A 24,110-nucleotide genomic window follows, 5' to 3' on the forward strand; every position below is an offset into this window, starting at 1 on the left:
AAAGCGCTTTACAGCCAATGAAGTACTTTTTGAAGTGCAGTCACTGTTGTAATGTAGGAAACGCTGCAGCCAATTTACGCACAGCAAGCTACCACAAACAGCAACGTGATAATGACCGGATAATCTGCTTTTTTAGTGATGCTGATTGAGGGATAAATATTTGCCCCAGGACACCGGGGAGAACTCCCCTGCTCTTCTTCAAAATAGTGTCACAGGATCTTTTACGTCCACCTGAGAGAGCAGACGGGGCCTCGGTTTAACATCTCATCCAAAAGACGGCACCTCTGACAGTGCAGCACTCCCTCAGCACTGCACTGGGAGTGTCGGCCTAGATTTTTGTGCTCAAGTCTCTGGAGTGGGACTTGAACCCACAACCTTGTGACTCAGAGGCGAGAGTGCTGCCCACTGAGCCACGGCTGACAACAAGGAGGTCAGGAACCATAACCCCTCCAAAATGATGTTATTGTTACATTAACGGATTCAGTACAAAATTATCAAAATGCTAATTTTGTTCCATTCCCCTGATCCACTTTTGAACTTCTCGTTGAATCTTTGGCTTTGCCCCCTCCCAACCCCCCTCCCCCGCCAGCTCGGATGTGGGCTGTCCACAACAATATCCATCTATTGAAAGGGTCAAAAAACAAAACTTACCCAGACAACTGTAACAAGTAGCTTCCACCCTTCCCTCACCTTCACATGGTCCATCTCCGACTCTTCCCCTTCCTTCCTCGACTTCTCTGTCTCCATCTCTGGGGATAGGCTATTGACAAACATTCACTTCTTCTTCTTCTTAGGCAGTCCCTCGGAACCGAGGATGACTTGCTTCCACATTAAAAATGAGTTCTCAGGTGGCTGATTAGTCCAATGCGGGACCTACAGTCTCTGTCACAGGTGGGGCAGATGGTGGTTGAAGGGGCGGGTGGGTGGGGAGCTTGGGTTGACGTGCGCTCCTTGCGCTTGGCTTCCACTTGCTCCCGGCAAAGAGACTCGAGGTGTTCGGCACCTTCCCGGATGCTCCTCCTCCACTTTGTGCGGTCTTGGGCCAGGGATTCCCAGGTGTCGGTGGGGATGTTGCACTTTTTCAAGGAGGCTTTGAGGGTGTCCTTGAAGCGTTTCCTCTGCCCACCTGGGGCTCTCTTGCCGTGCCGGAGCTCCGAGTAGAGCGCTTGTTTTGGGAGTCTCGTATCGGGCATGCGGACAATGTGACCCGTCCATTGGAGCTGATTGAGCGTGGTCAGAGCTTCGATGCTGGGGATGTTGGCCTGAGCAAGAACACTGACGTTGGTGCGCCTATCCTGCCAATGGATTTGCAGGATCTTGCGGAGGCAGCGTTGGTGGTACCTCTCCAGTGCTTTGAGGTGCCTGCTGTACATGGACCATGTCTCTGAGGCATACAGCAGGGCAGGTATCACTGTTGCCCTGTAGACCATGAGCTTACTGCCGGGTTTGAGGTCCTGGTCTCTTCCTCACTCTCTTCCTCAGGTGACCGAAGGCTGCACTGGCACACTGAAGACAGTGTTGGACTTCGTCGTCGACGTCTGCCCTTGTTGACAGTAGGCTCCCGAGGGATGGAAAGTGGTCCACGTTGTCCAAGGCCTTGTCGTGGATTTTGATAATCGGGGGGCAGTACTGTGTGGTGGGGGCAGGTTGGTAGAGGACCTTTGTCTTACGGATGTTTAGTGTAAGGCCCATGCTCTCGAACGCTTCGGTGAAGGTGTTTATGATGGTTTGGAGTTCGACCTCCGAGTGAGCGCAGACGCAAGCATCGTCTGCATACTGTAATTCGACGACAGAGGATGGGATGACCTTGGATCTGGACTGGAGGCGACGGAGGTTAACAGTTTCCCGTTTGTTCTGTAAATTAGCTCCACTCCAGTGGGGAGCTTGCTGAGGGTGAGATGGAGCATTGCAGCAAGGAAGATTGAGAAGAGCGTTGGTGCGATGACACAGCCTTGCTTGACCCCGGTTCGTACGTGAATTGGGTCTGTGGTGGAACCATTGGTCAGGATCACGGCTTGCATGTCGTCGTGAAGCAGGTGGAGGATAGTGACAAACTTTTGAGGGCAGCCGAATTTGAGGAGGACACTCCATAATCCCTCACGGTTGACAGTGTCGAAGGCCTTTGTGAGTTCAAAGAAGGCCATGTAGAGTGGTTGGTGCTGTTCCCTGCATTTCTCTTGTAATTGACGTGCGGTGAAGATCATGTCCATTGTGCCCCTTAGTGGGCAGAATCCGCATTGCGACTCTGGGAGGAGCTCTTCGGCCACTGGGAGAAGGCGATTGAGGAGGATTCTTGCGATGACATTCCCTGTGGCAGATAGCAGGGAAACTCCTCTGTAATTACCGCAATCGGACTTGTCACCTTTCTTGAAGATGGTCACAATTGCGGCGTCTCTGAGATCCCCTGGCATGCTCTCCCCCTTCCAGGTAAGAGAAATTAGTTCATGAATTCGCGCCAGTAGTGCTTCTCCGCCATGCTTTAGTGCCTCGGCGGGGATCCCATCTGCTCCTGAGGCCTTGTTGTTCTTCAGTTGTCAGATGGCCTTTTCAACCTCATGCCGGGCTGGGGTTGTGCTGAGATGGTGGCGGGTAGCATGCTGTGGGATGGAGTTGAGGACACTCGTGTTGAAGACAGAGTCGCGGTTAAGGAGATCTTCAAAGTGCTCCTTCCAGCGGGCACTGACTGCTTCCCTGTCCTTGATGAGTACCTCTGTTCTTGGCTCGCAGTGGGGAAGGGCCTTGGGTGCTTGGACCGTAGATGGTCTTGACTGCGCTAAAGAATCCATGCACATCATGGTTGTCAGCTAGCTGCTGGATCTCCTGCGCTTTCTCCACCCACCATCTGTTCTTTAGGTCGCGAGTTTTTTGTTGGACCTCGGCCTTCAGGCTTCTGTAGAGCTGCTTTCTTGCTCTCGAGTTCTGTTGCTGTTTCCAGATCAGAAATGCCTTGCGCTTGCGGCTTATTAGCTCCTGGATCTCCTGGTCATTCTCGTCGAACCAGTCTTGGTGTTTCCTGGTTGAGTGAGCGAGCGTCTCTTCACAGGTGCTGATCAAACATTCACTACAAGCCCACTGACTCCCACAGCTACCTGGACTACACTTCCTCCCACCCCGCTTCCTGTAAGGACTCTATTCCATTCTCCCAGTTTCTCCATCTCCGCCGCATCTGCTCCGACGATGCCACCTTCCATACTGGTGCTTCCGACATGTCTTCCTTTTCCCTCAACCGAGGATTCCCCTCTACCGTGGTTGACACGTCCCTCGACCGTGTCTGTTCTATTTCCCGCACTTCTGCTCGCACCCCTTCCCCTCCCTCCCAGAGCCACGATAGGGTTCCCCTTGTCCTCACCTTTCATCCCACCAGCCTCCACATTCAACGGATCATCCTCCGCCATTTCCACCACCTCCAGCATGATCCCACCACCAAGCATCTTCCCCACACTTCCCCTTTCAGCATTCCAAAGGGATCACTCCCTCCGTGACACCCTGGTCCACTCCTCTATCACCCCCAACACCCCTTCCCCTGGCACCTTCCCATGCAAGCGCAGGAGATGCAACACCTGCCCTTTTACCTCCTCCCTTCCCACTGTCCAGGGCCCCAAACACCCCTTCCAGGTGAAACAGCGATTTACTTGTACTTCTTGCAATCTAGTATACTGTATTCGCTGCTCACGATGCGGTCTCCCCTACATTGGGGAGACCAAACGCAGATTGGGTGGCCGCTTTGTGGAAAACCTCCGTTCAGTCCGTAAGGGTGACCCCGAGCTTCCGGTCGCCTGTCACTTTAATTCACCGCCCCATTCCCACTCTGATCTCTCTATCCTCGGCCTCTTGCATTGTTCCAATGAAGCTCAGCGTAAGCTCGAGGAACAGCACCTCATCTTTCGATTGGGCACTTTACAGCCTTCTGGATTCAACATCGAGTTCAACAATTTCAGACCATAACCTCGGCCCCTAACTTTTTTTTCCATTTTTTTCTCTCTCTCACATGGCGCTGTCAATCATTCTGTCAGTGTCATTTACACTTCATCTAGAGTCATCTTTTGTTTCTTAACTTGTCCTATTACCATCTCCTTTTGCCTCGCACCATCATCCCTTTTGTCATTTAATCTCTCCTGCCTTCCACCCTATCACAGACCTTCCCTCTTGTTCTTTTCCCCCCCTCCCCCCTTTCCCTGCCCCTGCACTTGCTTAAAAACCTGTTCCATCTCCAGCTTTTTCCAGTTCTGACGAAGGGTCATCGACCTGAAACGTTAACTCTGTTTCTCTCTCCACAGATGCTGCCTGACCTGCTGAGCATTTTCAGCGCTTTCTGTTTTTATTTCAGATTTACAGCATCTGCAGTATTTTGCTTTTGTAACAAGTAGCTTTTTGGTATCATCACAAAGTTTTTAAATTATCGTTCACGCTCCAATTTGAGATTACACAAAAATCTCACATGCCTGAAGGCTGTGCTCCACAGACAGGCAGCAATGCTTCTGCAGCAGGCTCACCAGGATGATACCAGGGCTTAAAGGGTTAAATTACGAGGACAGGTTACATACACTTGGCTTGTATTCCCTTGAGTTTAGAAGGCTGAAGGGGGATCTAATTGAGGTGTTTAAAATGACAAGAACATAAGAAATAGGAGGAGTCGGCCATTCGGCCCTTCAAGCCTGCTCCACCATTCAATGTGATCATGGCTGATCATCCAAATTCAGTACCCTGTCCCTGCCTTCTCCCCATATCCCTTGATCCCTTTAGCCTCAAGAAATATATCCAACTCTTTCTTGAATATATTTAATGAACTGGCCTCCACCGCCCTCTGTGGCAGAGAATTCCACAGGTTCACCACTCTCTGGGTGAAGAAATTCCTCCTCATTTCAGTCCTAAATGGCTTACCCCTTATCCTTAGACTATGACCCCTGGTTCTGGACTCCCCAGCCATCAGAAACATCCTTCCTGCATCTAGTCTGTCCAGACCTGACAGAATTTTATAGGTTTCGATGAGATCCCCTCTCAATCTCTAAACTCCAGTGAGTATAAGCCCAATCGACACAATCTCTCCTCATACGTCATTCCTGCCATCCCAGGTATCAGCCTGGTGAATCTTCGCTGCACTCCCTCCATGGCAAGAACGTCCTTCCTCAGGTAAGGTGACCAAAACTGCACACAATACGCAAGGTGCGGTCTCACCAAGGCCCTGTACAACTGTAGCAAGACATCCTTGTTCCTGTACTCGAACCCTCTTGCTACGAAGGCCAACATACCATTTGCCTTCTTAACCGCCTGCTGCACCTGCATGCTTACCTTCAGCGACTGGTGCACAAAGACACCCAGGTCTCTTTGCACTTCCCCTTCTCCCAATCTATTGCCATTCAAATAATAATCTGCCTTCCTGTTTTTGCCACCAAAGTGGATAACCTCACATTTATCCACATTATAGTGCATTTGCCATGTTTCTGCCCAATCACCCAACCTGTCCAAATCGTACTGGAGTTTCCCGACATCCTCCTCGCAGCTTACCCTTCCGCCCAGCTTTGTGTCGTCTGCAAATTTGGAGATATTACATCCAATTCCCTCGTCCAGATCATTAATATATATTGTGAACAGCTGGGGTCCTAGGACCGATCCTTGTGGTACCCCACTAGTCACTGCCTGCCACTCGGAAAATGACCCGTTTATTCCAACTCTTTGCTTTCTGTCCGCCAACCAGTTCTCTATCCAAGTCAATACCTTGCCCCCAATCCCATGTGCCTTAATTTTGCACGCTAATCTCTTGTGTGGGACCTTATCGAAAGCCTTCTGAAAGTCCAAATACACCACATCCACTGGTTCTCCCTTATCTATTTTACCAGTTACACCCTCAAAAAATTCCAGTAGATTAGTCAAGCATGATTTACCTTTTGTAAATCCATGTTGACTTTGTCCGATCCTGTCACTGCTTTCCAAGTGCTCTGCTATTACATCTTTTATAATAGACTCTAGCATTTTCCCCACTACCGATGTCAGGCTTACCGGTCTATAATTCCCCGCTTTTTCTCTACCACCTTTTTTGAATAGTGGGGTAACATTAGCTACCCTCCAATCCATGGGTACCATTCCAGAGTCTATCGAGTTCTGGAAGATGATCAGTAATGCATCTACTATCTCTAGGGCCACTTCCTTAAGTACCCTGGGATGTAGACCATCAGGCCCTGGGGATTTATCGGCCTTCAGTCCCATCAATTTTCCTAACACCATTTTCCTACAAATACTGATTTCTTTCAGTTCCTCGCTTTCATCAGACCCTATGTTCCCCGGCATCTCTGGGAGGTTATTTGTGTCCTCCTTTGTGAAGACAGAACCAAAGTATGCATTTAGTTGGTCTGCCATTTCCTTGTTTCCCATTATAAATTCCCCTGATTCTTACTGTAAGGGACCTACGCTTGACTTCACTAATCTTTTTCTCTTCACATATCTATAAAAGCTTTTACAGTCAGTTTTTATGTTCTCCGCTAGCTTACTCTCATATTCTTTTTTCCCTTTCTTAATTAATCCCTTTGTCCTCCTTTGTTGACTCCTAAACTGCTCCCAATCCTCAGGATTATTGCTTTTTCTAGCCAATTTATATGTCCTCTCCTTGGATCTTATGCTATCCCTAATTTCCCTTGTTAGCCACGGTTGAGTCACCTTTTTTGCTTTATTTTTACGCCAAACTGGGATGAACAAATTCTGTAGCTCATCCATTTGGTCTTTGAATGTTTGCCATTGCCTATCCACCGTCAACCCTTTGAGCACCATTCCACACTCAATCCTACCCAACTCGCTCCTCAGACCATCGTAGTTTCCTTTATTTAAATTGAGGACCCTTGTCTCGGAGTCAACTACTTCATTCTCCATCTTAATGAAGAATTTGATCATATTATGATCGCTCCGACCCAAGGGGCCTCGTACAACAAGATTGCTAATTAATCCTTTCTCGTTGCATAATACCCAGTCTAAGATGGCCTGATCTCTGGTTGGTTCCTCGACATATTGGTCCAGGAAACCATCCCGTAAACACTCCAGGAATTCCTCCTCCACAGTATTGTTACTAATTTGGTTGGCCCAATCTATATGTAGATTAAAGTCACCCATGATGACTGCTGTGCCCTTATTGCACGCTTCTTTAATTTCCCTTTTAATGCCATCCCCAACCTCCACCTTACTGTTTGGAGGTCTATATACCGCTCCCACTAATGTTTTTTTCCCCTTAGTATTTCTCAATTCTACCCATACAGATTCCACATCATCAGAGCTAATATCCTTCATTACAATTGTATTAATCCCTTCTTTAACCAGTAATGCTACCCCACCTCCCTTTACTTTTTGCCTATCTTTCCTGAATATCGAATACCCCTGGATGTTGAGTTCCCAGTCTTGGCCATCCTTGAGCCACGTTTCTGTAATCCCAACCAAATCGTATTCGTTTACTTCTATTTGTGCAGCCAATTCATCCACCTTATTACAAATGCTCCTCGCATTATACACAAAGCCTTCAGGCTTGTTTTTTTAACGCTCTTAAACCTATTAGAATTATTATTTACTGTGGCCACGTTTGATTTAAACCGTTGCTTTCTCTGACTGCCACATTTGTTTTTCTCCTTCCTATCTTTTGCTTTTATCCCTGTTTTCCTTTCCTCTGTCTCCCTGCTCAGGTTCCCAACCCCCTGCCATTTTAGTTTAAACCCCCCCGAACAGTGCTAGCAAACCTCCCCGCAAGGATATTTGTCCCGCTCTGGTTCAGGTGCAACCTGTCCGACTTGTACAAGTCCCATCTTTCCCAGGAGCAGGCCCAGTGATCCAGGAAACTAAAGCCCTCCCTCCTGCACCAACTCTTTAGCCACGCATTCATCTGCTCTATCCTCCTATTCCTACACTCACTAGCACGTGGCACCGGGAGTAATCCAGAGATTGCAACCTTTGAGGTCCTGCTCTTTAATCTGCTACCTAGCTCCCTAAATTCTTGTTGCAGGACCTCATCCCTCTTCCTACCTATGTCGTTGGTCCCAATGTGAACCACGACCTCTGCCTGTTCACCCTCCCCCTTCAGAATGCCCTGCAGCTGTTCAGTGACATCCTTGACCCTGGCACCAGGGAGGCAACAAACCATCCTGGGGTCACGTCTATGGCCACAGAACCATCTATCAGTTCCCCTTACGATAGAATCCCCTACCACTATTGCTCTCCCACTCTTTTTCCTCCCTTCCTGAGCAGCAGCAACACCCCCGGTGCTAGGAAGTTGGCTGCTGCCGCCTTCCTCTGGTGAGTCATCCCCCTCAACAGTATCCAAATTGGTATACCTGTTTGAAAGGGGGATGGCCACAGGGGTCTCCTGCACTACCTGCCTGCCTCTACTGCTCCGCCTGGTGGTCCCCCATTTCCCTTCTGCCTGTGCAGCCCTACCCTGCGGCGTGACCAACTCATCAAACGTGTAATCCATAAGAAATAGGAGCAGGAGTCGGCCATTCGGCCCCTCGAGCCTGCTCCACCATTCAATGAGATCATGGCTGATCCGATTGTGGCCTCAACTCCACTTTCCTGCCCGCTCCCCTAACCCTCGACTCCCCTGTTGCTCAAAATCTGTCGATCTCCGCCTTGAACATATTCAATGATTCCGCCTCCACAGCAGGTAAAGGGGTAGATACAGAGAAACTGTTTCCTCTGGTGGGGGGGGGGGGGGGGGGGAGTCCAGAACAAGGGGGCAGAACCTTAAAATTAGAGCTAAGCCCTTTGGGAGTGAAATCGAGAAGTCATTTTTCATACAGCGTGTAGTGGATATCTGGAACTCTCTCCCCCAAAAGTCTGTGAATGCTGGGTCAATTTATATTTTCAAGATTGAGATTGATGGGTAAGGGTATAAATGGATAGGGAGCAAATTAACACGGAGGCCGGGGGCGGGGGAGGGGGGGCTGGAGATGGTGGTCGGTGGAGGGGGAGGGGGGCTGGAAATGGTGGTCGGTGGGGGGGGGGGGGGGTTGCTGGAGATGGTGGTTGGTGGGGGGTGGGGGGGCTGGAGATGGTGGTCGGTGGGGGGGGCTGGAGATGGTGGTTGGTGGGGGGGGAAGGGGGGTGGAGATGGTGATGGTCGGGGGAGGGGGGGTCCAACTGCGGAAGGGGGTGGGTGGGGGGGGGGGGGGGAGACGGATTGTGGGGCGATTTACAGGTTAGCTCGTTGGGCCTTGTCCAAACACTCCCACCCCTCCTGGCCCACAAGCAGTGCTGTAAAGACACTAACCTCATGGATCTGGCCCCTCTCGCCCCCTTTTTACCTGCCAGGTTTCCCGAGACCCGGCCAACACGAGTTAAAAATATAAACGCAGTTAAAATGAAGGCTCGCAGCTGCCTTAAAATGGTTTCAATGAGCGACCCGCTCCCTGGGGGCGGATTGGTTGCCCACCTCGCCCACCCGGAAGTGGGTGGGTTCGAGGAGGGTCGGGTTCCTGTTCCAGATTTTTTTTTTACTATTTATCCTCCCACCCGACCCAAACCCACCCATTTTTGGGGGGGTTAAAATTACCCCCCTTATCTTCAAAATTATTCTGAATAAATGCAATGTTGTTTGAAAAGACGCTGCGGAAACACGGACATTTCAATCTGACAGGAAGGTTTCGTGTAATTTTCCATTTCTTTCCCTGCAGAAAATCCCCTCAGGAGCGTTGCAGCAAAACCCACAGCCTGTAGCTTCCTGCAAGCCCACCCACTCATCTTATTCATCAAAGAGCGAATAAATGAATCAGAGGTGAATTGCTACCCCTTTGTGTTTCAACCACGCTGCCTCTGATAAATTGGAACTCCGCATTTTGACCCTACAAATAGTGACAGGGCAGTGGTCATTGCAAGATGATTGTTTTTGTTTCCAAACCACATTAATTTCCATGTTTTTTTTTTGAAGTGATGTGACCATCCAGAAGTCCCGAAACAGACCAAGGCAATTTTATTTCCAACAGTTAAGACAGCGATCGGCAAGCTGCGGCAGTTTCATGACTTGAGCTCACAAAATTCTATGTTGGGGTAGGTTGTATCTCCCCCCCCTGCCCCATGATGAATTCATGGTTTCTAAAGGACCCATCAAAGTGAGAACATTTTCAACTGTACTTGGATGCCATAATATTACAGTATCTATTACTATACTGTGGAAAATAATAACATCAAAAGGGTGTAGCAAGCTCCCTGATGGCTCAGAGGTGAAGACTCTGGTCTAGAAATTGGACCGTGCCCAGAAACGGGTGTGCCGGGGTGAGGCGTGTACTGCACATGTCTGTCAGTGTTGTCCCAGACAGTACGTGATATTTGTGCTGCCTGCTCACTATCGTGAATCAGGCGTGCAGCCACCGCTCCACACATTGTCCATTGGCTGCCCGCAAGGTAAGAATACGGCTCTCTTATTCCCTGCTCACACCCCCAGCCTCACTACGCACCATACTCTCCTCCCCCGCTTCCCTTCACTCTCCTACAATCACTGCACCACACCTCCTTCTCCTCAGACTCACACACTCACCATTATTCCAACCTTCACTTCCCCTCACCTCACATCTGACATACTGCATACCAGCTATGACAGCGTAGATGCTGTCTGTTCCCCCTTGGCTGGGGAGTCTAGAACTAGGGGGCCCAGTCTCAGGATAAGGGGTCGGCCATTTAGGACTGAGATGAGGAGGAATTTCTTCACTCAGAGGGTTGTGAATCTTTGGAATTCTCTACCCCAGAGGGCTGTGGATGCTGAGTCGTTGAGTATATTCAAGGCTGAGATCGATAGATTTTGGGACTCTGGGGGAATCCAGGGATTCGGGGATAATGCGGGAAAGTGGAGTTGAGATCGAAGATCAACCATGATCTTATTGAATGGCGGAGCAGGCTCGAGGGGTCGTGTGGCCGACTCCTGCTCCTGCTCTTAATTCATATGTTCTTAAGTCCACCATGATAGGCACGTTGTCTAAACACCTCACGACTGTCACTAACACACTCCCGCCTGTCTTACAGGAGAAGGTCACCCACAACTCCAGACAGCAGGCTGCAAGTGAAGGAGGCTGAGCCCAGCTCGAAGGAAGTGTCTTGGTCTTCATGGGCAGGGGCAGAGACATGGCCGTGGTGACTGGCAACGCTGGAGGAGACATCTCGCATGGGTTTCTTCACACCATCTCCTCTATTCCCCTTCTTACTTCAATCTCACCCCACACACTCTGCATGACAAACTGCAGATGCTTTCACCAGCCACTTCTTCCTCTCTCTTTACACCAAAAGTCAACCCTTGTCCCTCTCTTTCATTTCAGGTGGACATACCTCTGCCACTGGAGGAAGAAGAGGCCAGCCTTCCTGATGATGCAGCGTCGCTCGATCTCACCCTCGCAATCACCAGCTCAGATACTGGCAACACGTGCGCTTCAGAGGCCAGGCTAAAGGAAGGGTCGTCATGCGGTGAATCACCAGGCACAAGTGTGCAGGAGCTAGGGCAGGGGGATAGTGTGCCAGTGGTCGCAAACCAGCCGTACACTGTGGGAGTGGAATTCCTTCTGACTGATAAAGATGCCAGGCTGATTAGAGGGAGGCATAATGTGTGTGGAATCTATGGCACCGTACGCCCTGGGGAAGCCTACTGTGCAGGCGAAGCCTCTCGGCCTGCTTTGCTCCGTCCATGGGGAGAGAGCTGCAGGTGTTTGTTCCAGTGCAGAGAGCCTCAGTGACCTCCCTGATACAGCGGTGGACTGCAAACTATGATATGTCGCTGATGTCACCTGTTGCAAACTGAAAGTAGCCCACGGCTTAAGAGTTAAAGGCCATGGTGACCTAGACGGCCGCAGGCAGTGCGAGGCTCGTATTGTGGCTGTAGCTGCTGACGTAGTTCGGTGCCAGTTTCCATTGTGAACCGAAGGTGCCTCATACTTTGCTCCTCAGTGAAGTTCATGTAAGAGAAGCGCTCCCCGAATGCCCGCCATGGGCATGACCTCCTGCATAGTGCCCTCCTCCTTGCCACAGCTCCTGCACCATCAATTTGGTGGGCTACCATGCTGTATGGTTGTAGAAACTAAAAAGAAGTTCCCCAGGTCCCTTGATTCCCCAGGAGTCCAAAAATCTATCTCAGCCTTGAATATACTCCATGGTTCAGCATCCACAGCCCTCTGGGGCAGAGAATTCCAAAGATTCACCACCCTCTGAGTGAAGAAATTCCTCCTCATCTCAGTCTTAAATGGCCGACCCCTTATCCTGAGACTATGCCCCCTAGTTCTAGACACTCCAGCCAGGGGAAACAACCTCTCAGCATCTACCCTGTCAATCCCTCTCAGAATCTTATATGTTTCAATGAGATCACCTCTTATTCTTCCAAACTCCAGAGAGTATACGTCCAATCTACTCAATCTCTCCTCATAGGGCAACCCTCCCATCCCAGGAATCAATCTGGTGAAGCTTTGTTGCACTCTCTCTAAGGCAAGTTCATCCTTCCTCAGATATGGAGATCAAAACTGTGCCCAGTACTCCAGGTGTGGTCTCACCAAGGCTCTGTACAATTGTAGCAAGACTTCCTCACTCTTATACTCCAACCCCCTAGCAAGAAAGGCCAGAATGCCATTTGCTTCCTAATTACTGGCTGTACCTGCACATTAACTCTCTGTGTTTCCGGTACGGAGGACACCGAAATCTCTCTGAGCACCAACAATTAATAGTTTCTCACCACTTAAAAAATATTCGGATTTCCTATTCTTCCTACCAAAGTGAATAACCTCAATTTCCCTACGTTATACTCCATAGGGAATGGTAGCGTAATGGTAATGTCACTGGGCTAATAATCCCGAGGTATGAACTAATGATCCGGAGATGTGAGTTCATAATCCCACCACAGCAGCTGGGGAATTTAAATTCAGTTAATTAAATAAATCTGGAGTAATTAGTAATGGTGACCATGAAATTATCGGATTGTCGCAAAAACCCATCTGGTTCATTAATGTCCTTTAGGGAAGGAAATCTGCCGTCCTTACCCGGTCTGGCCTATATGTGACTCCAGACCCACAGCAATGTGGTTGACTCTTAACTGCCTCTGAAATGGCCGAGCAAGCCACAATAAAAAGAATAAAACCGGATGGACCACCCGGCATCGACCTTGGCTCCAGACATGGCAACAGCACTTCCAGCCCAGTCAACTCTGCAAAGTCCTCCTCACTAACATCTGGGGACTTGTGCCAAAATTGGGAGAGCTGTCCCACAGACTAGTCAAGTTACAGCCTGACAGTCATACTCACAGAATCACACCTTTCAGCCAATGTCCCAGATTCCATCATCATCATCCCTGGGGTATGTCCTGTCCCACCAGGGGTGGCGGCACCGTGGTATACAGTCAGGAGGGAGTGGCCCTGGGAGTTCTCAACATTGACTCCAGACCTCATGGCTTCAGGTCAAGCATGGGCAAGGAAACCTCCTGCTAATAACCACCTACCGCCCTCCCTTAGCTGATGAATCAGTGCTCCTCCATGTTGAAACAGCACTGAGAGTAGCAAGGGCACAGAATGTACTCTGGGTGGGGGGACTTCAATGTCCATCACCAAGAGTGGCTCAGTAGCACCACTACTGGCTGAGTCCTGAAGGACATGACTGCCACTCTGGGCCTGCGATAGGTGGTGAGAGAACCAACACGAGGGGAAAAACCGACTTGATCTCGTCCTCACCAATCTAGGTGTCGCAGATGCATCTGTCCTTGACAGCATTGGTAGCAGTGACCATTGCACAGTCATTGTGGAGACGAAGTCCTGTCTTCACACTGAGGACACCCTCCATCGTGTTGTGTGGCACTACCACTGTGCTAAATGGGATAGATTCAGAACAGATCTAGCAGCTCAAAACTGGGCATCCATGAGGCGCTGTGGGCCATCAGCAGCAGCAGAATTGTATTCCACCACAATCTGTAACCTCATGGCCCGGCATATCCCTCACTCTGCCATTACCATCAAGCCAGGGGACCAACCCTGGTTCAATAAGGAGTGTTGAAGAGCATGCCAGGAGCAGCACCAGGCGTACCTAAAAATGAGGTGCCAACCTGGCGAAGCTGCAACACAGGACTACATGCATGCTAAAAAGTGGAAGCAGCATGCTATAGGCAGGGCTAAGCGATCCCACAGATCAGATCAAAGTCCTGTCACATTCAGTCGTGAATGGTGGTGGACCATTAAACAACTAATGGGAGGAGGAGGCTCCATGAATATCCCCATCCTCAATGATGGTGGCGCCCAGCACGTGAGTGCAAAAGACAAGGCTGAAGCGTTTGCAACCAACTTCAGCCAGAAGTGCCGAGTGGATGATCCATATCGGCCTACTCTTGAGGTCCCCACCATCACAGAAGCCAGTCTTCAGCCAATTTGATTCACCCCATGTGATATCAAGAAATGGCTGAGCGCACTGGATACAGCAAAGGCTATGGGCCCCAACAACATCCCAGCTATCGTGCTGAAGACTTGTGCTCCAGAACTAGCCAAGCTGTTCCAGTACAACTACAACACTAGCATCTATCCGACAATGTGGAAAACTGCCCAGGTATGTCCCGTCCACTAAAAGCAGGACAAATCCAACCCGGCCAATTACCGCGCCATCAGTCTACTCTTAATCATCAGCAAAGTTATGGAAGGTGTCATCAACAGTGCTATCAAGCGGCACCTGCTCACTGATGCCCAGTTTGGGTTCTGCCAAGACCACTCGGCTCCCGACCTCATTACAGCCTTGGTCCAAACATGGACAAAGGAGCTGAATTCCAGAGGTGAGGTGAGAGTAACTGCACTTGATATCAAGGCAGCATTTGACTGAGTGTGGCATCAAAGAGCCCTAGTAAAACTGAAGTCAATGGGAAACGGGGGGAAAACGCTCCACTGGCTGGAGTCATACCTAGCACAAACGAAAATGGTTGCGGTGGTTGAAGGTCAATCATCATCACAGCCCCAGGATATCGCTGCAGGAGTTCCTCAGGGCAGTGTCCTAGGTCCAACCATCTTCAGCTGCTTCATCAATGACCTTCCCTCCAACATAAGGTCAGAAATGGGGATGTTCGCTGATGACTGCACAGTGTTCAGCGCCATTCGCAACTCCTCAGATAATGAAGCAGTCCATGCCCGCATGCAGCAAGACCTGGACGACATTCAGGCTTGGGCTGATAAGTGGCAGGTAACATTTGCGCCACAGAAGTACCAGGCAATGACCATCTCCAACAAGCAAGAGTCTAATCAGCTCCCCATGACATTCAACGGTATTACCATCGTCGAATCCACCACCAACAACATCCTGGGGGTCACTGTTGACCAGAAACTTAACTGGACCAACCACATAAATACTGTGGCAACAAGATCAGGTCAGAGGTTAGGTAATCTGCGGCGAGTGTCTCACCTCCTGACTCCCCAAAGCCTTTCCACCATCTACAAGGCACAAGTCAGGAGTGTGACGGAATACTCTCCACTTGCCTGGATGAGTGCAGCTCCAACAACACTCAAGAAGCTCGACTCCATCCAGAACAAAGCAGCCCGCTTGATTGGCACTCCATCCACCACCTTCAACATTCACTCCCTCCACCACCGGCGCACCGTGGCTGCAGTGTGTCCCATCTACAAGATGCACTGCAGCAACTCACCAAGGCTTCTTCGGCAGCACCTCCCAAACCCGCAACCTCTTCCACCTAGAAGGAGAAGGGCAGCAGGCGCATGGGAACACCGCCACCTCCAAGTTCCCCTCCAAGTCATACACCATCCTGCCTTAGAAGTATATCGCCGATCCTTCATCATTGCTGGGTCAAAACCCTGGAACTCCCTCCCTAACAGCACTGTGGGAGTACCTTCACCACGCGGACTGCAGCGGTTCAAGGCGGCGGCTCACCACCACCTTCTCGAGGGCAACTAGGGATGGGCAATAAATGCCGGCCTTGCCAGCGACGCCCACATCCCATAAAAACCAAATAAATTTTAAAAAATCAGCCACCTTACTGCCCACTCACTTAACCTGGCTCTCGCTCCCCATGGATGGAGCAAAGCAGGACGAGAGTGCAGTAGGCTTCCCCAGGGTGTACGGTGCCATCGATTCTATGGACTAGGTACTACAGCAGCAGACTGCCGCTCCCGTGAAGATCTACTACTTTCATTCAGCTCTTTTGTCATTCTTACACTGCAGAACTTCCCATCTTAAACCAAATCACAGCTCACCCACACCGATTTTCTGTCTCTACTTGTTCCTTGATATAAAGATCACCAGAAGCATGGGGCAATTTATTACTCCCAATAGCTTCTGCTCACTGCGTGTTCTTCAATCAAAGACACAGCAGTGCCAGAGTTTCAAAATGTACTGCTGCACATTGTTCATTTTCACCAGTCGACTCCTATTTAAATTCTCATTGGCATTTTAACTGGATAGATTAAACTTTTTACATCGTTACTTCTGCCAAAAGTCCTGTTTATAAATAAGCTACATTCATGACAGCTTGAATGCAAAACACCTCAATGAGTCATGGTTAGGTCCGTAAAATAAATGAGACTCGAGGAAGGGCTAGGTGCATTAACAGGTTTGGAGCAAGCAGGTTTACAGACGCTCACAAGGAAAATAGAGGCTCATTTCATCTCGTCGAGTGCAATGCAGGCCGTGCTCCCTGTCTGCATTAGAATGACTTCCAACAGTTCCTATTCTGCCCAATTCCCATTGTTTACCCTCTGCAAACCTACATGCACAGCTGTTCCAGTGGTGCCATACCTGCCCTGCAGAATTCAACGGGGCGGGTTCAACAGGACAAATGTTTCTGCGATATAAATTGGATACGAGGAGTGGATACATCTTCACACGTTTCCATATGGGGAAAAGAATGTCGACTTGATTTGTTGTGACAGGTTCACAGATTAGCAGGCGAGTCTGGAAGGAACTGTAAATGAGCGAGTGTGAGACTCTCTCAGGGTAGCGCCATGTAAAATGATCCAAATCCGTTCACGTGGAAGTCACCTTACAAATGAAACATCAACTATATCTCACTGCCAATGCGAAATGGCTCTGAAAGCGAATTGATTGAAGTCAGGCTCCTCTAAACAACTTTGATTAAAATAGCTGAAGGGTCGATAACCAGAGGGCCCAGATTTAAGGTAATTGGCAAAAGAACCAGAGGCGACATGAGGAAAAACTTTACGCAGCGAGTGGTTAGGATTTGGAATGCGCTGCCTGATAGGGCAGTGGATACAGATTCAATAGAAGCCTTCAAAGGGGAATTGTATAATTACTGGAAGGATAAAAATTGCAGGGATATAAGGAAAGAGCGGGGGAGTGGGACTGACTGGATTGCTCTTCGAAAGAGCCGGCGCAGACTCGATGGGCCGAATGGCCTCCTTCTGTGCTGTACTATTCTGTGATTCTATGAAATCCCTCACTTTTTGCTCCACTTCAATTCTAGCCTCTTGAGCATCTCTGATTATAATCGCTCCACCATTGGTGGCCGTGCCTTCAGCTGCCGGGGCCCTAAGCTCTGGAATTCCCTCCTCAAACCTCTCCGCCTCTCTGCCTCTCTTTCCTCCTTTAAGACACTCCTTAAAAACTACATCTGCCCTAATATCTCCTTATGTGGCTCAGTGTCAAATTATGTTTGATTACGCTCCTGTGAAGTGCTTTGGGATGTTTTACTATGTTAAAGACGCTATATGTTGTACAAAACAATAGAGCAGACGTAATTTGACATCTACAGTCAATATACTTTGAAAGACTTGCATTTATATAGCACCTTTCATGACCTCAGGATGTCCAAAAGCGCTTTACAGCCAATGAAGTACTTTTTGAAGTGTAGTCACTGTTGTAATGTAGGAAACGTGGCAGCCAATTTGTGCACAGCAAGCTCCCACAAACAGCAATGTGATAATGACCAGATAATCTGTTTTTTAGTGATGTTGATTGAGGGATCAATATTGGCCCCAGGACACCGGGGGAGAACTCCCCTGCTCTTCTTCAAAATAGTGCCATGAGATCTTTTACATTCACCCGAGAGAGCAGACGGGGCCTCGGTTTAACGTCTCATCTGAAAAACGGCACCTCCGACAGTGCAGCTCTCCCGCAGCACTGCACTGGGAGTGTCAGACCGAGATTTTTGTGCTCAAGTCTCTGGAGTGGGACTATGAACTCACAACCTTCTGACTCAGAGGCGAGGCTGTTACCCACTGAACCATGGCTGACAATTTGGTGAAAAGCCTCTGTTTATACGCTGGAGCAATTTACTTCACTTCACATTAATGTAATCCAAATTGATTTTAAAAGTTCTTATTACATGTCAAGATTTCTGAACTTGAACAGTCTGGTTCGAGGCAGCTTCCAATTAGGCTGCCGAAAAATGGTCAGACCTGCTGGATCGAGCAGGCACCTCTGGGTCGCAGCTCACTGAAACTTCCTGAAGAAGCAAGTTTGGGATACAATGCTATAAAAATAGAAAGTGCTGGAAACACTCAGCAGGTCAGGCAGTGTCTGTGAAGAGAGAAACAGAGTTAACGTTTCAGGTCAATGACCTTTCGTCAGAACTGGAAAAAGTTGGAGATGTAACAGGTTTTAAGCAAATGCAGGGGCAGGGAAAGGGGGGAGGGGAGGAAAAAACAAAAGGGAAGGTCTGTGATAGGGTGGAAGGCCGGAGAGATTAAATGACAAAACGATGATGGTGCAAAGCACTGCACAGAGCACATGATTGTTTTATACTGAAAGGTTGACTGTTTCTCTCTCCACAGATGCTGCCTGACCTGCTGAGTGTTTCCAGCACTTTCTGTTTTAATTTCAGATTTCCAGCATCCGCAGTATTTTGCTTTTGTGTTGGGAATAGCATGCAGCTGGTGTTTGGTAGATGACACTTGCTATCAAAATAACGAATTGGTATTAAAGATAAAGGAGTGTTGCCGATCCTTACCCGGATGGTCAGTCGAAGCATACGAGAGCAGAAATCCTCTTCCTGATATATGAGTGATACTTCGGAACTCCACAGTCACCACACCGGATGTTAACTGTATTCTTGAAGGGACTCTATTCAAATTTCCACAATAAGGACCTATCAAGAAAATTTGTAGAAATTCAAACATTGATGTGAAGCAGCAACATCATTCCAGCTCGAACAAGACTGGATGGGGAAAATAAGGCAGAATCCTGACGTCGTTACAATGCTCAGTGTCGCAGCCTTTACTCACTTTACTCAGCTTCCCTCCCCTACTTATTTTTCTCCCCGCCACTCCTCTCCCGAGTGCAGTGTGACTTCTGTTGGGGTACGGTTTCCACAGGTCTGCTTGTCCTCCACTACCTTGATCAGGTGGTTATTCTTCATACACAAAGCCAGGCAATGATTGTCACCACATTGCTAGATTGTAACGTCGCCTGGGATCCAACCCAAACATTAGGTTTTTTAAACAGTTTCCTCTGCGCATTGCTTGTTGTTGATGTGATTAAGCAACATTATTACCCTGAAATTGCCTTAGAGGTGGTGCAACAAAGATTCACTGGACTGGTTCCTGGGATGAGAGGGTTGTCCTATGAGGAGAGATTGTGTAGATGGGCCTATAGCCTCTGGAGTTTAGAAGAATGAGAGGCGATCTCATTGAAACATATAAGATTCTGAGGGGATTGACAGGGTAGATGCTGAGAGGTTGTTTCCCCCTGGCTGGAGAGTCTAGAACTAGGGGGGCATAGTCTCAGGATAAGGGGTCGGCCATTTAAGACTGGGATGAGGAGGAATTTCTTCACTCAGAGGGTTGTGAGTCTTTGGAATTCTCTGCCCCAGAGGGCTGTGAATGCTGAGTCTTTGAGTATATTCAGGGCTGAGATCGATAGATTTTTGGACTCTAGGGGAATCAAGCGATATGGAGATCGGGTGGGAAAATGGAGTGGAGGTCGAAGATCAGCCATGATCTTATTGAATGGCGGAGCAGGCTCGAGGGGCCGAATGACCGACTCCTGCTCCAAATTCTTATGTTCTTATGTTTTAAATCTGGCATTACGTACATTATATACCTTAGCAGACTGTAATACCAAGCAATACAAATAATCTGCTGATCTAGTAGAAAGTAATGAAAGACTAGGTGTGTGCACAAATGACATTCTGATGGGATGGATTTTAACCACCCACAGGAGAACAGGCCTGGTATTTAGGCTGCTGTCTCCAGTTACACCGGGATCGAGCCTTGTTTGTCCATGCTTTTTTAAATTAAAGGATTAAATTTGTTTAAAGGAGTTGACAAGCAATATTCCCCTCATTTTTTTTTGGGTGCGCAGTCCCTTTAACGGGCTGTGCGGCCCATTCTTAATTTCGCGCATGCACGAAATCTCCCATTTGGAAAGCCGGTCCCAGGGCTGCGCGGGACCTCCAGACAGCGGCCCGGCCGCACAGCTTAGCGGGAATGTTGTTGATAAGGTAGAGAGAAACTATTTCCTCTGGTGAGGGGAGTCCTGAACAAAGGGGGCAGAACCGTAAAATTAGAGCCAGGCCATTCAGGGGCGATGTCAGGAAGCACCTCTTCACACAAAGGGGAGTGGAAATCTGGAACTCTTTCCCCCCCCCGCCCCGCCACAAAAAGCTGGTGAGGCTGGGGGTCAATTGTAAATTTCAAAATGGAGATTGAAAGATTTTAGTTAGGCAATAGATTGGGAGGAGGGGAAGTGCAACGAGACCTGGGTGTCCTTGTGCACCAGTCGCTGAAGGTAAGCATGCAGGTGCAGCAGGCAGTTAAGAAGGCAAATGGTATGTTGGCCTTCGTAGCGAGAGGGTTTGAGTACAGGAGCAAGGATGTCTTGCTGCAGTTGTACAGGGCCTTGGTGAGACCACATCTTGAGTATTGTGTACAGTTTTGGTCGCCTTATCTGAGGAAGGATATTCTTGCCATGGAAGGAGTTCAGCCAAGATTCACCAGGCTGATACCTGGGATGGCAGGAATGACATATGAGGAGAGATTGGGTCGATTGGGCTTGTACTCACTGGAGTTTAGAAGAATGAGAGGGAATCTCATTGAAACTTATAAAATTCTGGCAGGACTGGACAGACTAGATGCAGGAAGGATGTTCCCGATGGTCGGGGAGTCCAGAACCAGGGGTCACAGTCTAAAGATAAGGGGTAGACCTTTTAGGACAGAAATGAGGAGGAATTTCTTCACCCAGAGAGTGGTGAACCTATACCACAGAAGGCAGTAGAGGCCAATTAATTAAATATATTCAAGACAAGAAGGGGTTGGATATATTTCTTAAGGCTAAAGGGATCAAGGGGTATGGGGAGGAGGCAGGGACCGGGTACTGAATTTGGATGATCAGCCATGATCGCATTGAATGGCGGAGCAGGCTAGAGGGGCCGAATGGCCTACTCCTGCTCCTATCTTCTATGTTTCTATGTAAGGTGTTAAGGGGGATGGAACCAAGGCGGGTAGATGGAGTTAAAATACAGACTAGGCATGGCGGAATGGGCTCGAGGGGCTGAATGGCCTACTCCCGTTCCAATGTAGATTTCAGTGAGGACAGGGCATGGGCAGGTTTACTCTCACCTCCCGCTCCCTCCTTCTGAAAGGAATGGATCAGAGGGAGATTCCCTCCCCCTCCCTCCCCAGAAGGGATCAATTACCTGGTCTGGAAGCATCTTTTGGATCAGACACCTGAAAGAAACGTTCACTTTCTTCCTCGGTTGCATTGAGCCGAGTAGGGACCTCGGGCAAAGCGGGTGTCGGTCGTTCGACCTTACCAGGGTGGATGGAGGTGGCACCCCTGATAGGCCCTTATCAACATACGAACAATGACGGACAGGTAATGACCCTCTGGTCCACCCAGCCCGTCCCGCACAATGGCGACACCTTGTGTATCACACTATATACACTTGCCACCCCACCCCAAACCAGGGGGTCTCCTGGGAGAGGCAAAAAAAGATTAAAAACCCAGGCCAATTTGGCGGGGAAAAATCTGGGCATTTCCTCTCCGACCCATCTAGGCGACAGAAACTAGCCCAGGAGATCACTCTGGCCCTGAATTACCTGCAGTGCCTACCTTCTGTAAGAGGTGATCTCCACCCCAAACAGAAACAGGTCCAGCTCTCGCTCGAAGGAATTCAGCGAATCGGCCTCCACCGCATGAGACGGCAGCCTGTCCCAGAGGTCCACTACTCTCTGGGAAAAGAACCACCTCCTGACATCTAACCTCGATCTGGGCTTGTACAACTTAACAATGTGACCCTTGGTCCTGCCTAAGCTATTTAATCGGAACAAACGGTCTACTGGAACACAAGCTAATCCCTTCATCATTTTATAAACCTCAATCAGATTGCCCCTTCCGGGCACAGATGTCCACCCCGGCCACACAAATGGCTCTGCCTCGAGATTTGAGTTGGGAGTTCCTGGAACAAGTTGATAGTGTCTCAAAAATAAATGCACAGAACGTACTGCCTCATTCCCGCTCCCGCTCTGCCCCACTGCCATCTTCCCGAGGGCCTTCAGGGTGGCCCTGGTGCCTGTCTGCTTCAGGCAGGAGCCTAGTTTTAAAATGTAAATCAGGGTCCAACGCCGGCTGTAGGACCCCAATACAATTCTAAGGTACAAGGGAGCGGAGTCTTCACCGCGTACACTGTCCATTGGGTCTAGGTGTAGAGCCGTCCAATTAGCTGTCTGTGCAAGCTGACTGCAAAAGAGGCAAGTAAACGTTTTTACATTAAAGAACTTCTTTACCCAGAGAGCGGTGAGAATGTGGAACTCGCTACCACAGGGAGTGGTTGAGGCGAATAGTATAGATGCATTTAAGGGGAAGCTGGATAAGTACATGAGGGAGAAAGGAATAGAAGGATATGCTGATAGGGTGAGATGAAGAGGGGTGGGAGGAGGCTCGTGTGGAGCATAAACACCAGCATGGACCAGAGGGGCCGAACGGCCTGTTTCTGTGCTGTAAATACGGTATAATACTATGTAATCTTCCAGTCCACTGCTGGCCCATCCTTGCCCTCCCCCTGTTAACATTGGACTGCTGGCGGGGCACTGCTGAGGGGCTGGCTGATCTTGCAGTCTCCTGACCAGAGAGCGGTCTGTGAGCATCGGAGGAATTGAACCAAAGGAATTTTGGGAGCCTTTGTCTTTAGAAAGGGAGCCGGGGGGGTGGCGGGTGGAATTACAGGGGAGAACACAGTTAATTGTCCGGTGGAAAACCTCCTCCTTGTGTAGAAATGACTGTGCATATTTGAGGGTTGGGATGTTAATACATGATGAATCTATGTAATTAGTTTCAAGAGAAAATGCTTTCAGTGAAAGGGAGACCGGGGTATAAATGAATCCAGAAGGTTTCATTCCATCAAAGCCTCCTACTTTCCTCATTTAGTTTTTAACACGCAAGCATAAATAAAACTAGGAAAACAGAGTAAGTAATGATCCTCTGCCAACGGTGCTCATATAGAAAGCTTTGGAGATCTATTGAAAAGCAATCAAGTGTTGTTTAAAGGAACTCTTGGAACTGGCAGGCGCACATTCTGAAAGCAGAAGAGCAAAATTTCACTGAATTTGGGAAAACTGGCGAACCACCCAGACCAAGGGGACAAATGTCCGCGTCATTGTTCTCGTTATTGTTGCACATCTTCAAAGATCTAGGCCTAGAAATTCACTATAGCCCCGTTTGGGGCGCCAGCCTCGCCAGGGCGCTAAAAGTGGCGCCCCGGAAGCAGTCGCGGCCGCCCGCCGGAAATTCAGTTGGAGCGCCCCGGAGGGAAGCGCGGCACTACTGGAGGCACCCTGCATCCCTCTTGGGGCGCTGCAACTGAATATCGCTGCGCAACACGCTGCGGCACGTCGCGCTGCGGTACTGCAGGCCTTCCTCCCCTTCTTAAAGGGGAGGGGCCTTGTGCAGCGCGATCTGGGGCCCAGCTGGGCCCCCGAGGATCGCGAGTGCCGGTAAAAGAGCCCGGCACCGAGGAGAAGTGCTGGGCTCTTGCGGGGGGCGGGGGTGCTCAGGAGGCCGGGGACGGCAGCGCGGAGAGGTGCTGGCAGGTGGCCAGCAACAAAAATGGCCGCCCCGCACCTCTCCTTTAATTAGCACCTCTACCGCCACAGGTAGGCCCCCCTGAACCGGTCGCACATAGCGTCCGGCGTTAAAGCAGGGGGCGCATCTAAATATCGCGATCGGGGCATCAGCGGGGCGCTGCG

General features: G+C 49.4%; 1 protein-coding gene across 1 annotated transcript in view; it reads right to left on the reverse strand.

The window, feature by feature from the left end:
* Positions 1 to 24,110, reverse strand: part of LOC147103449 (discoidin, CUB and LCCL domain-containing protein 1) — a 182,166-nt gene that overhangs the window by 86,990 nt on the left and 71,066 nt on the right. The window contains exon 3 of the mRNA XM_085963041.1: positions 18,878 to 19,015. Within this exon, the coding sequence (XP_085819167.1) occupies positions 18,878 to 19,015 (138 nt within the window). The remainder of the gene's footprint in view (positions 1 to 18,877; positions 19,016 to 24,110) is intronic.

The sequence above is a fragment of the Somniosus microcephalus genome, chromosome 20 (genome assembly GCF_052327205.1).
Source record: "Somniosus microcephalus isolate GS21.2 chromosome 20, FLI_Smic_1.0, whole genome shotgun sequence".
Classification (NCBI taxonomy): Eukaryota; Metazoa; Chordata; class Chondrichthyes; order Squaliformes; family Somniosidae; genus Somniosus; species Somniosus microcephalus.